General features: G+C 33.8%; 1 protein-coding gene across 1 annotated transcript in view; it reads right to left on the reverse strand.

Annotated features, from left to right (window-relative positions):
- Positions 1–1003: 1003 nt before the first annotated feature.
- The window catches only part of LOC147066252 (T-box protein H15-like), a 155060-nt gene continuing 139315 nt past the window's right edge, over positions 1004–16748 (reverse strand). The window contains exon 6 of the mRNA XM_085955742.1: positions 1004–1451. Within this exon, the coding sequence (XP_085811868.1) occupies positions 1130–1451 (322 nt within the window). The 3' untranslated portion in view covers positions 1004–1129. The remainder of the gene's footprint in view (positions 1452–16748) is intronic.

The raw sequence follows: 16748 nt of genomic DNA on the forward strand, positions 1-16748 counted from the left end.
TCTGCTATATAGCTATAAATCTATGTAACTAACCCCGAGTTTCATATCCAATCTCTATCTTATCATAAAGAAAAATCGCAGAATTGAACTGTTATCAGTTTACACAAATACATAATATGTGTAGTTTCGACCTTGCTACAATAGCAGGGCTCGAAATGGACAGGAGCTCACCGGAGCGCCGTTCCTGTTCGTGAAATCGGTAAAATTATCGCTCCGTCTCGTGGAAAAAGTAATTTGACCACTTGAACCAGATAGGCCAAAAATAGAAAACCTAACACACTTATTTTTATGAAATACCCATAAAAATTGATAACTATGGAAATATCTTCAGAAAACTGTCGAGCGCTCCGGTTCGTAAACTTTTCCATTTCGAGCTCTGTACAATAGTCAATGTTATATTATTTTAATCCATATTCGTGCTTTTCTTATGCACAACGGCACGTTTCTTTGAAGAAAATAACTCAATCGATTTGTCAGATAATTTTAAAGACGGCCTTCGAAGAGTTAAGTCAAATTATTTTTAAAATTAAAAAAAGGATGCGCATTTCTCACACTGTGTAAAATATTACCCAAAGCGTAATAAAGCATTTATTATTTGAGAAATTTTAAAAAACATTGTTTTTCATATTTATCATATTTTTTACCAATATGAAGATTGAACATGTTACATGGATTAAATCTTGTAACTGTGGCTTATTAAATACTAATACATCATACGTTATGGTAAGATAGAACTGGACTGACGAGTTATCAAAGTCAGTTAGTAGCATATCATGCCAGGACGCTATGGCGACGTAGCCAGCACAAAAATAATGTATATAACTCCAAATTGGCCACGTCGCCAAGCCGTCTATTAATTATCTCCGGGTTATAGGTGCATGATAACAACCCTTCTGAGGGCGTTTCCGTGGCGTCGCGGTAAGATATAGCTCTTTTAACCCCAATAATATGTCTACTAAAGCCACGAAACGTCAAATAACTTTATTTTTTCACTGCTTTTGTCCTCCACAAATCTGTGTTACTGCATTGTAATTAGTTTAATGCAACCGAACACTTTGATGCAAAGTTAAAATCACTGGGAATGCATCTGTCAGAAGTATCCATGATATTCCAGAGCAGGAATCTCGTTTCAGTGCAAAGGTCCGGTAGGCGGCGATCTCCTCGGCGGCGGGGGGTACGGGCTATACCTCGGCGCCGGGAAGGGCGGCATTTTATGAATCCAGTGCTCTTGAGGGTGCTGCGGTGGACCTGGTGACGGAGACGGGGGGCGCAGCCAGGGCGGCCACGCTGGGGCGGCTCCGTAAAGGCCTAGAGGTCTCCAAAGGCGCGCCTTCTCGGCGAGGGCGGCAGCTACCATGTTGTTGTTTTCGGCGTCTTGCAGACACTCGGGGTAAAGGCGTAGTGGAGCTCTTAGAAGCTGCTGCTCCATTAACATCAGTTCCATGGGATCTCTGTTGACAAAGAAAATAGAAAATCAATAAACATATTATTCAAAGATATTAAAGACAAATCTGAAGTGAAACTAATAGATTAGGTAGGTAGGTACATTATGAATTAATAATATCACTTGTGCTCTGAAAATTATTTACCGGGTTGCAATGAAAATTAAAAATTTTAAATCGAGATTGGTGATTAAGTTTCTCGAGTATTTTTTATAAGGTCAGGCTAAATCTTAATTTTTCCATGGCTGATTTTTATTATTATTTTCCTAGCAACGTCCCAATGAGTTCTCTTTTTATGTTCTGAGCTACGAGGTGAAAACCGCTTTAAAGTTAGATTTTAAATTTTTCCGGTCTTTCGAAATAGGTCTCGATCGAATATTTTCTTTTAAGATACAAGGTTGCTTTTAATCGTCGTATAACTTAGGAAATTTTATATAATATGTAATGTACACGACAATCCAAATGTCTTACTCTATCACATTCACTATTTCTAACGATACATATGATTATAATGTGTATGCGTCTTTTATAAATGAGATATATACTAATAATATTATTTTCTTAAGTTACACTAAAATCAAAAATACAGCATAATGGAAGTAATTATACCACAAAATACAGAATCAGTTCATCAATCCTATAACTAAGGTCGGACGCAAAACAAATCATGTTGTCGGCGAAACATCACAGAGAGGTATGTGTATATATAAATAAAACTAGACAAGATGATCTTTTAAGACTAAATACTTAAGAGGGGAAGGCGTGAAAAGAATGATGTCCAGCCCGGGGGCGCTTCGCGGGGCTCTGTCGGGGCGTCTCGTGCCTTTCGCCGGTGATACTTGCCCCCCAAAAGCGAGGTGAGCACTCTCGGACCATGCCCCGCGGCCAAACATAAATCATCCATTTCTTTGACGCTATAGTAATATCCACTAACTATACAAAATAAGATTTTCTGTGAGATTCGATTGGAACAGAGAACACAAAATTAATTTAGTTTGGACGAATTTGTGATCAAATGTATGTAGGTATACCTATACAGTATACGTTCGTATACTAACATCTAATTTAATGGATTAATTTCCACTCTACGACTAAATTATCTTCCCATTTTTTGTTGCTGTGTCTATAGGTATAATGGTATTTATGCAATTTTATAATATTGAAATACATTATTCAAGTAGATATAATAATATTAACATGCATGCAATTTGAGTTATACCTACAACGAGTAGATATTTTGTTCAGGGAAAGAAATTACATACCACATTTTTACTGAATCTTATGTTATAAGTTGATCTGGAGTATAAATTTGTAGGCAATAGAGAGCAGACATGCCTATTGATACGTATAGAAATTGCACAATGTTAGTTAGTACGTAATTATACGCAAAAACATTATAATGTTTGACCGTTAACACTACAATTTTTGGGTTGTTGATCCTCAGATTGATTCAATTATAACTTACTAATATATATAGTAATATTTAATTGTTTTGAGGATAAATTTATAGCGTGAAACAGTTGTCAAGATGATTAACTAAAACAAATTAGACTTAGGGCGCCATGCAAAACCATCTGGATTATTTTGGCAATAAACACCATCCAGAGTTGGTAGTTTAGCTAGACTGAGTTAGTCGTGTCTTGACTGTATTTTATTAAATTTAATGGTTTCATTCTGGGCCACTGCCTTTTTTCCCCGTAGATTTATTTCTTGCTGTATGACGTATTATTGTGTATGGATACTGTAGTCCAGTGGTACCCAACCCCCGGTTCGTGGACCGGTACCGATCCGTGGATCAAATGGTACCGGGCCGCCCAAGGAACATTAAATTATTTCCATAGTTTTGGATATCAGTGGAAGACGAATATCCATCTTTAAGCTGTAAAGCTATAAATTTACTAATGTAAAGCAAAGATGCAACAGCAGGTTTCGCATTAGTTTGTTGAAAAAAACCCATTGTTTTTGTTAAATATTAATTTTATCAGACTGTTATATGTATATTTGTTAGTTATAGTTATTTACATCTGTCACAATATAAGATTTTAAAAATATTACGTAAAAACCATTTTTATTTCAGTATTAGTGGTCCGCGACAAAATTTTCCTTTTTTCACCGGTTCGCATGTATAAAAAGGTTGGGGAACACTGCTGTAGGTGACGCAATCTAAGTTGCCGATTTGGTATATTAAAGACTTACGCTGCTAAGTATGGTTCTGCATTGCTATATTTCCAACGATAAAGTTTTATCACTACCTCTCATTGTTGGAAGATGTAGGTATATGGTGATACTATTATTTGTATCTAAGGCTGTTCAAATCAGAATCATGATTGCAATGCCTAAAATATATATTTAACGATTTTCTGTTTGTAACGTCTGATATCGTGACAGAAGAACCAGTGCTTTTGCTTTTCATTGTACGTTTATTAAAACAAAATAATAATGAAACATAATTAGTCTTCTATGTGGTATCATAACGTGTCATATGTATCTACGTGACTCGTTATCCAATGCAAAAGTCATGAAATGCAGATGTATTATTTTAGCAACGTTTCCATAACTCATTAAAATCCTAATTATCAATATCATCATCAGCCGGGGTGGTTCCACCTTTTTTTAGACCATAGCTCCTTCCAATCTTTTCGGTCCCTAGTTCTTCGCTACGACGTACATTCACTAGACTTCACGATTTCATCAGCTATCCAGCGGGTTTAAGGGCGTCCCTGTGATCGTATAATGCCCTTTAGATACCACTGTATGATGAGTGATGACATTATTGTCCAACAAGTATCCAATCGCCAAGCAACATGTTCATCCCATTGCCATTTCATCTGCTCGGCGATCTCTATTCATTGATATACTACTAGATGAGGAGTTCCCATACAAGTGTCATTTTAAAAATGTACCACAAAATTCCCGAATTGCACCCGTATTGCCCTGGCTGTAAAACTAAATTTGCGTTCTTGGAATAGTGACCCCAAGTGTACGTCCTGAGTGGCACCGTTCGGCGCAGCGTTGAGCGTTTTGCGCAACTCAAACGTATAACCGTGTGTGAAAATTTTCGTAGACAATGTCTTTTTTTGGTTATACATTTATACGGTTATACGTTTGAGTTGCGCAGAACGCTCAACGCTGCGCCGAACGCTGGCACTGAGGCCTCACACTAAGGGTGTCTGCAACCCAAAGCTTGCAAGCTACCAAAAATTCATGTCATGTCATGAGCGGACAGAGCAAGTCGTCATGCGCTGACTATTAGTTAGAGTAAGATGCAAGAGCTAGATCGGGCTTACTCATAATTATTGCCAGGTCGTTTTCGAGATAAATATAAAGTGAGCTTATATCGAGCTAAGTCCGCTGATATTAAAACAGTAAGTTTTAACACTGGCCGAGTCGCTGAAAATCGGGCGTCATTTTAAGAAGCATATGATTCATCCAGTAGTATATCAATATCTCTATCACATCACAATATAATAATATAAAAACGCCAGCTTGACAAAGCCTTAATACAAATTAATCCACAGGGTCGGATGAGGTGGTCACTCACCCACAAGAAAGTATGGAAATTTAAAAAACTGTGTATATTTTTGAGTGTAGTATCCGAGTGTAAAAAAACAATCAAACCATTAAACCACTCAATAGCGATGTATCGCACAGGCAAAAAAATTGCAAAGGGGGCCTCCAAATCTTTCAGTGCTTTGGGTCTTCTGCATACTTAATACTGAACTGTATCTACCTCGTTTTTCCCTTGTTAAGAATAGTTGTGTTCTAAATATTTTTATAAGAAAAAGATTAATATTATGTTCTGATTGATACCATATTATTAATTTGTGATAGGCACAACGGTGGTAGTTACTCAAGTCAAACCCCCTTAAAAATCTGTACAGCTATGTCCATAAGTTCATGGGTATATTTTGGTAATGGAATAAATAAGACGGTCGAACCATTTGGGCATAATTACGACGTGTTAATACCGGATAATAATATAATAAAGGACTGTATCCTCAGGCAGTTGCGGCTTTCACCCAAACTCGAGGTGATTCAATGGCCGAGGTTTTGTCAAATTAATTAATTACCTACGTAAGTATTCACCCTCTTATTTGTTCTAACATAAACTTGCCCAAGTTTTGAGTAGGCGAAGAAAATAATTCCCTGCACCTTATATTATATTATTGCAAGTACAATATCTTTCTTTTTGGACTTTAAAGCCTACGTTTAATATTTTAACTATTTTACTGACAGTCAGTATAATGTATGTACCTACTGGCACTGGTCTATCCAGGGAACACATAGATAATGGGAAGTGCGTTACTTTCTGGGTGTGATAGTAACAAAGTTTAATTCAAGTTTAAGTTTGGAGAAATATGTGATACTTAAACTTAAACACGTGTTAAAGAATGTGTTAATTTGGATAGTTACGTATGTATGAATTATTTTGTCACGTAACCTACACGCGCATTAAAATATTGGTTATATTTAAGGACGTTCAGGAGGCTTTGTCAAGCATTTTAAAGCCTGATCGTCATTAAGTCACAATGAAACTTCTGTTTATAAACTAAGTCAATGGCGATTAGCTTTGAATTTATATCTTATTAATCTCTTCTGTGGATGTATCCAATTTTTTTTTTTTTTCAAATAATGTTTCCACAAATGTTTATAACTAACAGAACAGAACTATACGATATGGCATTGTATTGCATGGCATTTTCTCTGAATTGGAGTGGTATCATAATATAAGAAGATACAATTCTCGAGTGTGGAGAAACATGGGATAAACTATTACTATAATATATTCAATATTTGTGTCTGTACCTTAATATGCATTAAACTTTGTCACGTCAACAAAACGCGCATTCATTATTAGTAATATTTGAGGACATTGAGCGCGCTTTGTATTATTATAGTCGGACCTTCATAAACGAAATGCGGTTTGAAAATTTTGATCAATGTGTTTCGCATTTTATATAATAAATTTGATCTGTGGGTCATTGGTGCTTATGGTATGGGTTAAAGAATGATAGAAATAAAAGTATTCAGAACTAAGAAAACTATGAAATTAGCTGGAAATATTCGCACAATACTAGATTATGGTTATGAACCCGAGATGCTGGAAGTTTAATCAGCTATTCTATATTATGACATCGACTCGTAGTAGCTGTAAGGTACAAAAGCCACATTTAGCCGCATCCAGTAACCACATTTACCACTGGTTACCACAAGCTGCGGACTGCAATTATTGTCATTCATTTTTATGGTAACGTTGTGACTTGCTTACTTACTACCTACGATCGAGGAACACGTGTGCTACAGCCGCAAGGGGCTACATGCACATGTGACCTGTCACAGCCACAAGTGGTCGCATCTGCGTGATTCAATCAATCAAACCTTTTTGTATTGGGTAATGAACATTGACATTAATTTTAGCAATCACTGATTTCTTATTGTGGATTTGTTCATATTTTTATAAAAATTATATAACTATTAGGATGACCATTTTCGAGCAAATTATTTTTTTATTATCAAACGTACCTATATGTATAATATTTACATATATGAGATAGGACATTGGTATACACATACCGCGATATATATTAATGCTTTCTTGCATACTCATATACCTATTTAATCAGTGCTCGAAATGGAAAAGTTTACGAACCGGAGCAATCGACAATTTGTATTGTAATAACTGTATGGGTAATTATTGTAATAATATGTATTAACAGTGTATGTTTAAAAGTAAAGCTAAATAAGACTCAATTGAGACTTCGTAGCTTAATAATTAATAATAAAAAAATTACAGTTATCAAATTAAGTGTATTTTATAAAAATAAGTGAGATTTTTTGTTATATGGCCTATCTAGCTCGGACTGACAAATTATTTTGTAAACGAGACGGAGCGATAATGTTACCGATTTCACGAACCGGAACGGCGCTCCGGTCTATTTCAAGCCCTGTACTTAATATTGATGTAAATTCTAGAACACCAATACAAAAAATAGGTCAATTTAAGTAGTACCTATCCATTTATTATCGTTCATTATATTCATATTTAATGTACCTACACATATATTATATACTTATTATCATTCATATGTGCAACATGCTCACTATTATATCTTTAAATAAGTTGCAAAGCAATTATAACGAATTAAAAAAATAATGACAAATGATCACCCATGATAATAAAACAAGAATAAATGATATTCCCATATAAAAACTGTGAGATTTTAGATTATTATTATTATTAATAACAATAAACATATATGTGTGCATGTCTGATGTTATTAGAGCGCGTATGAGAGAAAATAAGTGATTTTTTAATACTCATTTAAGTGTGTAAAAAATGTTGAAGAAAAGAATTATTGTAGGGTCAAATTATATATCATGGTCACTTTAATAAAAGGTTATTGGTGTTATTACAGGTAGTGATAGTCTGCGGTGTGGCACCTTCTTCAGTGGCCCTCAACTGTTATTTAAAAAGTACAATGTATTAATATTGTATTACAAAATTATTTTTTCGCGTTAAAGAATACCCATAACGTAGTGTTGATTTACTAATTATCGAAAAAACGTTCAATTTGAATAATATGTAGTATAAATGCCTAAATTAAATTTCAATATCCTTTTAATAAATTAGCATATTATGCATACATAATTTATGTACTGCCATCACTTGAATTATATTGTTTGTGTACCTAAAATCCCGTACAAAATAAGGCTGTACCGCCTGTAGTACCATTTGACATAATTTTTCACCACGTGAACGATGTAATAAATAAAATATAAGAACTATCCTTCGCTTGGTTTCTAAAAACTATTCATATATATTTTTTAAATCGTATACCATTAGTTTTTATTTATAGTGTTTGAGATATGAACGATGTGGTTATGGGAGCTGCGGTGTTTTAAAGTTCGTCCTTTTACTCAATGATTTTGAGGCTACATATGTTATAAAATTAACAGAGTTAAATCGCATCCAGTTAATATGTGTAATCAAATCAACATTATTATTATTCGTACTTTATTACAGTTTTGGAGGCCTCTTTGCAAACACCTGGCTGTAATATTATAAGCCACCACTGGGAGTTAAAAATACAGTAATAAAGTTATGTTTCAATGATTTTTTAGAGTTGAAAACCTCAGATTGCGGAAAATAAAGTTTTTTGGAATATTCTGATATACCTATCAAAAGTTTTCTGCGCTTCAATAAAAGCCACCGCTAGTTGCGGCATGTACCCAGAATCCCCAGAATAACCTCCACGAAGAGCTAAGGGTAGAAGACTGACTCTCAATCATCTGAGATATAGTTTTCAGATATTTGCCCATGTGAAACAAATTGGAGGAAATGTATGTATATAGGCCGGTCATAATGTGTAGCCTAAATAATGAAGTAAAAAGACGAAGTACATTCAAACACTCTCGACCGATCAAATCAAGAATGCTACATGATATCCATTACTGAAAGACAAAGATTCCATGAAACTCTAAAGAAGAATCATGACAGAATATAATGCTACACGACATTGTAAAATTCATTTTAAACATTCAAAAAAATATACCTATTATTTGATTTATTCCCACAATATTCACTATCCGCTTCACTACTTACCTAAAGTTGACGACCTCTGAATAATTTTGAGCGGTTTTTTCCTGAGTACAGGTTGAATTAAACGAAAACGACAAAAATAATCATTATAGCAAAACGAAGGTGAGATATAAACACACTTAGGCTATGTTCTCTCTAATAATGTCGGCGAAGAAAAAAAAAGATTTCTTTCATCTCTGGGAAAGGAGCGATACTTATACTTAGGAAATAATACCATATTATGTACGATAGATCTTTTTCAACTGTATAATCATGTTACTCAATAAAACAACTCCATATTTTAAATAATAGTTACTTACTTTGTTGAATTCAACATATTATTCATTGTAATATTATTACATCCATAAAAAGACACACAAATCTCCAACATACCAGTAAAATTAATTTTCAACGAATAAAAAATGGTTTAGGTTAGGTTATGTTATATTTGCTTGTAATTGTTTTTGGTAGATTTATTTAAGCTTTTGACTTTCGCTAAAGTCTACATTTTACATGATTTCAAACTACTAGTTATATGAGATACTAAAATATATTTTTATAAATATGTAGGATAATTCTTATAGTGGCCATTTGTTCTATATTTGAATTTATTTCCTTTCATAAACTCACCACTGTCCTTTTTTCAAAATCCTTTCTTTATTTTTACTTTAACAATATCTAAAAAAACTGCTCATATTGACACAAAGTAATTAATAGTACCTACCTACGTAAGGACACCTGCAAATGCTGTAAGTACATTAAAGCTAATTCGCAAATTGCGCCCTTATTACAATATATGTAGATAAATATCATTTTTAACCAGAATAATCTGTATTTATTCATCTGTTATCAATAGAATTAGTCTCAGATGTCTTTGAACAGGGCCGTTTGCGACAGTTATTTTTTTTTCAGATCAATGGTGTGATATAATTCCAGTGTAGATACTCAATTAGCTTATTTTTAATCAAGACAGATAGGTAGAGGAAGGACAGATTTTTCTGACATTTCAACCACGACGAAATCACTATAATTTGAAACTAACGATATCTACCAAACACCAAATAAATCACCTGCAATGCCACAATAATTTGACACCATTCTACCTAACCAAAATTTTGAAACTAATTGGTAAAGCTATCACCCGGAATGCGATAGATGTGAGTAGGCATGCACACGAGGGGGAGGTGTCCTGTGTGCGCGCCTGTATGTGGTTTCGAACTCAATGATTTTTTTTAAAAGATTATACGTCTCTGAAGCTGTTATGTTAATTAATTATGTAGAAAGTATAAGCCAATGTAACATGTATTAAGTATTGAAAAATCGTGTCTGCATCGTTCAAAGGGTTGACGGGTATCTAGTGCAAAAGAAGTAATACCATAAAGACAGCAGGGTATTGAAAATATTATGACAAGAGTCTTCACAGGTTATCAGTATCAGCGCTGCACCGGCACGCAGTGGCGGGGCGAGCGGGAGGGGTCGTGGAGATACGAGAAGTTAAATAACTTAAAGAAAAAAAGCCAAACGCTCGCCGCCCTGTAATTTGCCGCTAGAAGGCGTTGCTGTTGATGGTATGATGACCGTAATGTTCGGAGCTGCGTGTGAAGATGCTGAGAGAGGTCAGGGAAGAACATCTCGCGGCCGACGTAATAAAACTATTAGCAATTTATTTTCTCTCGAAACACCTACAATGTCTTAAGACCCTTGTACGCGGAATCCAAAGAAGCCTGTACGCCTATTTATTGAAAAATTATCGTAGGTATTTTCGCTAAGTGTTTATACCTCATCGATATTATGATTAGTGATTACCTTAACGTGTTCGTTATTTTTTTAACCATTTTGATACTGAAGCAAACTATTTAGTTAAACCTATAAGTATATTTAATTTTAACATAACCTAACGGCAAATTATGATTTTTTTAACCGTTCATCTGATATGATCATTATGTAATGTAACATTGCGTTACCGTACCAATCTCATGATAAATGACAATATTGTAAATTGTGACTAAAAATTTTAAAAGATTTTACTTATATTTTAATCTTTTCACGAATTTCGTCGTTGGCTTAATGGTAATTCATGATAGATTATAAATTAATATATTTATCACGTACGTATAAAAATATTTCAAGTGTGTTTTGTTTGTTTAGGTAATTATTATTATATATGATGAATATCTAAAAATTATACCTATTAATTTCTTTATCATTATATTTTGCTATTAGTATTTTATTCTTCATTACAGCATTGGGATTACGTTGTTCGTGGAGCATTTCACCGTGGGGTAAGTTGTACGTAGATATGTATTACAAAACTCTATACCTACAAATTATTTTGTATGAGTTATTAGTGATTTTATAAGTAATATGTGGTGAACTTTAATGGTATTAACTGTCAAGGGTGGGAAAACATTGCATTAATTAAAATAATGAGGAGGAGAAATAAAGGATCTATACACAAGGCGTTAATCGATGGCTATCGACGGTAGTTTATCATATTTATCTATTGAGGTATTATAATAATTGTCGTTCTAAACGTTAATACAGCATAGAGAGGAGCTGTTAAAACAGCACTTTTTGACTGTTTAATTAAACGGTTAACTTACTGTAACAATTAACCGCCTCAATATATAAATATGATAAACTAACCTCGATAGCCGCCTTGTGTATAGAACAGATGCACTGGGCCAAAGGGAAACTAAAATTATTCAAAATTCTAAATTCAAAAATTAAAACCTATTGTTATATCTTGATCAATCTGTCTTATACACACCGGGACAATTATAATTTCCTTGATTTTATAATAACACAAGAAGACGGAGTATAAAATTTAAGTACGCAAATGCATTTTTTGAGGCCACCAAGATAATAAAATACGTAATTATATTAAATTTACAATAAGTTTAGTATAAGAATAGACTGAACATAATATTTTAATGTCCTATTAATATTGCTAATTCAATCGTAATTATTATATTTTACAATATTACTAAGAACACTAAATCAATTTACGATGTTTCAATCAAATGTAACCTATTACATTTTTTTTCAAGGTGATAATATCTCAAATCTAAAACGGAAAACCAGTCGCTAGACCACCGGGCTAAACACTGCCGACTTGTTTTCTCATGGCATTATTTTGTTTATTAAATATGTACCACAACACTTATCTTGTAAAATTAATGTTCACAACATTTTTTTACACATTTTTTGAATTGCTTTTTTAAAATCTGTTACGGGCATCTAGAAAAAGACATTTGCATAATTTAGGATTGTCACAGGGCATTGATTTATGTACGAATATTGCGACCGGGTACGATATCGTGTATCGTTTATCAAAATTTCTCAATTGAATCGCGCGTCTCGGCGAGTTTGGCCATTCGCGCAATGATGTACGGCGTAAATATTTCGAAGTAACCTGATATTTTTGAATGATAAGCGCTAACACGGTACACCTGAGTCAGTGTTGCCAACTACTGGAAAGTAAACTCCTCCAGTCCTCTACGATGATCATTCTCAACTCCATCTAGCTAGATACCGTGGCCGTGGTCTACCACTACGTTTTCCCTCAACCCTAGTCAACCTCTACAAATCAGCCTTGTTATGCTTTCAAACATTTTTCAGCCTATTGCAGATAGCGAAGCCTCCATAAAAAATTAACCTAATATTGACATGATGATTTTCCCAGTCCAGTAGTTAGTTTATGTGAGAAAAAGTGCTAGAGAAAAGTTTAGTGCTTAGAGTTGGGTATTTCCCGAGGAAATCTCAATCTCGAGAGGGATTTCCAGAAAAGAATTCTCGAGAAATCGGGAAATTTAAAAAAAAACCTGTAAAAATCCTAAAATCGGTAAAAACAGACAAATTCAAAAAAAATATGATTTTTTTTAATTTATGTAAGAAGACAAACAAAATAGAAGTAGGAAAACAAACATAATTCAAAACATTACTTATCAAAATAGAATTTCAAAAAACAGACTGCCAATCGCTGCGTCTGACAATCGCGAACGCTTTTGACACAAAATTTCCTGATATTGCAAAAATTGCGCTCATTTTGAGTCGACGTTGGCTTAAATGTGTTAAATGCCCCGATCAGTCTTTGAACGTTTTGTGTTTTCTATCCACTTTTTTCATATAGAAAATCGTTTTTTCAATTAATATTTGATAATAAAGAAATCCCGAATCCCGAGAAAAGATTCTCGAGATCCGCGATTTCCCGAAATGTTAAAAATTTCAATTCTTGAGATTCGGGATGGAAAATCCCGAAACCCAACTCTAACAGTGCTTATGTTCACCTTCCAGCACCGACAAATTTATTACCAATTACCGGGAAATTTGTGTACTTACGTGTATGTACTAGAACACAGTGATCGAGCGGGCGGCAGCACCGTGTGTGAAATATTCGTAGACAGTTTCTTTTTTGGGCATCTCACACACGGTTATACGTTTGAGTTTCACGCACCGCTGCCAGCGCATTCACTTTGGCCAAGCACTAAGGGCTAAGACACGCGACGTTGCACGTGTCCGTATTCGCGCCGTATTGACGCTGGTGCTGGGTCAGTATTTGACAATGCAATGTACCTACATCTGGCATCCCGAACCATCCTAGTATCCGCGTTAACGTGGCACGTCGTGTGTCTTAACTCTTAGGCGGGTTCATGTGATTCATAAAAACGTGAAAGATAAAAATATATGCGAAGACAATAAGCTACTACAAAAAAACACAATTTTTTCCAAAATCAAATAAAGAATGTTCACAAACTCGACAAAAAATATTAAATCTATTAGACATAAACCGTAGTTTTTACTATATTGGTGGTTATAAGATTGTCAAATAAAAATAAAAGCTGTGCTTACCATAATAAATTAATTTTCAAAAAGTGTAAGTACCTACGTGAACATTCAAGGATTTATTAACCCTTTATAGGACAACTTTTTTTTTTAAAGATATGTGCTTAATTATTTTTTTTATGTATTCTATATTCATTTTGATGAACAGAAAAAATTTTTTTTTTTTTGAAATGTATATAGTTTTTTCGTAATTATCGATTTCCCAGCGGTCAGTTTTCTGACCGGTGTCCATTTAGGTAAAAAAAATATTTGTTCACAAAAAAATTTTTTAATAATTTTTTTTAGGAAAAAATTATAATTTCATTTATTTCTGTAACAATAATAATTACTTTATCAATTTTATAGAAATTTCTCAAAATAATAGACGTTTCTAAGGCCTTGTTGGCTTTTTCTTTTGTTCAGACAATTGATACGGCATAAAACACGGTATGCAAAGGGATACTTTGCAATTTGTTACTGAGCTTCGTATCACTTTCAGCATAGTGCTACAATAACCACATCTACAAAGTGTACATTTTTCTGGATAATGATTTGAATTGATATCGTCAGGAAATGGAGGTCGACTAACCCTTTTTCGTGAAGTAAAAGATCCTATCAGCTGATCAGCCAACTTGTTTCTAAAGTGAAGATGTGTAATAGGTTTTTTTTTCATTATCCAACATACATTGGTATTCTGTAATTCCTTCAAATAATCTCATGAATGCGTCTTTACCCATGTCTTCAAGGTCTTTCGCACTAAAACCTCCGCTTCTCCCATTTTCCATCCTCAGACAATAAAAACAAATTTTTGTTCGGCAATATAGGCTTCTACTTATACATATAACATTCCATAACTATTTTATTTCATTCTGAGATATGTATTTCAAAAAATATTACAGTTTGAATGAAAACAAAAACAATTATTTTTACCCGCGATTTTTATGGAAAACATTTTTTCAAAGAATGACACATATCATCAAATAACTCGATAGCGACTAATTATCCACAAAAACTAACTAGTAATTGTAAAAGTTCACTATATTTTTATATGAAATTAGATGTATTGTGGTTTAGAAATTATTTTTAGTGCTTATATTATGTAAATCAAAAAGGATCCAAATTATACAATTTGAGGTTAGATTTTCGACATGCCACTCAATAATTTGATATTATTTTACTATAACACATACAATTTATAGGTGAAATACAAAAAACTATATATTTGTATGTATAGTATAAATGTGCATACTTTGTTTTCAGTAAACAAGTCACAATTTTCAAAAAACAAGAACTTAAAAACACTGTTGTTGAAAAACTGGCAGCTATCATGTCGCTAAATGGACACCGGTCAGATAACTGACCGGGACACATTTTTCGTAATATACTCAATATGTGCAAACTTCAGGGCGATTGGTCAGATTCAAGACCTCTGTGCATTATCTGAGAATGATTAAAACCCATAAGGGTGTTTATAACTTGTAAAATTATAGAAATATAGACCTTAATGTTGCCGGTCTCAAAACTATCCGTTTTTCGCTTATGACCTATAAAGGGTTTTAAGGGAGTATTATGGTATAACATGTTGGACATATGAATGTTATTATTGGCAACGTAAGCTAGATGCATTTTTCGCGGGCTAGACGCCATTCAAATGATATGGTTTTTCATTGACCAGGATATTGCCCTGGCTTAGACATTTCTAATAGAGTACGGAATTAAAATCTGCCAAAAAAATGTTAATTGGCAACACCACCTAACAGGGCAGTCAATGCACAATAATTTCGCTTAAATATTACCTACCTCACTCATTTATCTCCTTGCTAATCTTTAGGAATACACGAAAATATGACAAAATTTTTCTCAAGTTATTTGAAAAAATATATGTACTAATAACGAATTAATAATAGTCCAATATAGTACCTAAATGAGACCGTATCTTTGTACCACCAGCGGAATAACTTCGTGAAATGTAGTGTGTTCTCTCACGTCAAATTATATTTGCCGGCAACGAATCTTCACACCGGCCCGAAGAGATATAATTACTGCGGATGCCAGGACCCACAGCGACGGTAAAGCTCTCATTCCTGCACGCAACTAACGTAAGCTAACAACAGTGGAAAGGAAGAAAGTTCAACTAAATTAAAAACAAAAAAACCACACGATCATTGCAATGAATGGTATTATTATGAAACTTATTTAAATATAGATATAATTAAATAGTTTGTAGGTATTAACTATCTAACTATAACACTATAATTCGTGAAGCCTAAGATTTTAAATTCATTTTGCTCTACCTGACGTAATAATAGTAAATTAATGCCATCTATTGGAAGGACTTCTTAATAAAAATGGTATTTCCGTATTATGATAACGAAATCGGAACTTTTGATTATACTCTTGTTTTCCTCTACCACCCCTACGTCACCAGTTACCACAACCATTCAGTTTAATATCAAGTTGGTACCTATAAGTACATAATATTAATAAATTACAGTGCATTAATTCAACATACCTACCCGTATACCTTTATAATATTAGGTTATGTCATAAATAGTGCAATTTAAGCCAAGCTAAATTGTAGGTATTTATTATTTGGATTTCTTCCTAGCTTGCTTTTAAATTTCCATTCCTTAGCGATGGAATTCTCTCAGTTTTGAGCTGAAGAGTAAATCAATTTCCCTTTGGACTTTACCTGATCTTTTGTACTAATCACTAAACCATCATGTCACATGAATACATGGTTTTGTAGACTGCGGAAAGGATGATAATCTGGCGGTACCCAGCCAGGCGCCCACACAAAAAAATAGTTTGGAGGGGGGTCAATTTTGAAAAAATCCATAATATTTTTATATTGATTTTTAATGTGACGAGTTAAGAAAATCTAGCAGGTGCCACTGACTTCC

Source organism: Rhyacophila brunnea, unplaced genomic scaffold, assembly GCF_057557595.1.
Source record: "Rhyacophila brunnea isolate RB1 unplaced genomic scaffold, BYU_Rbru_1.0 scaffold_5, whole genome shotgun sequence".
NCBI classification, from domain to species: domain Eukaryota; kingdom Metazoa; phylum Arthropoda; class Insecta; order Trichoptera; family Rhyacophilidae; genus Rhyacophila; species Rhyacophila brunnea.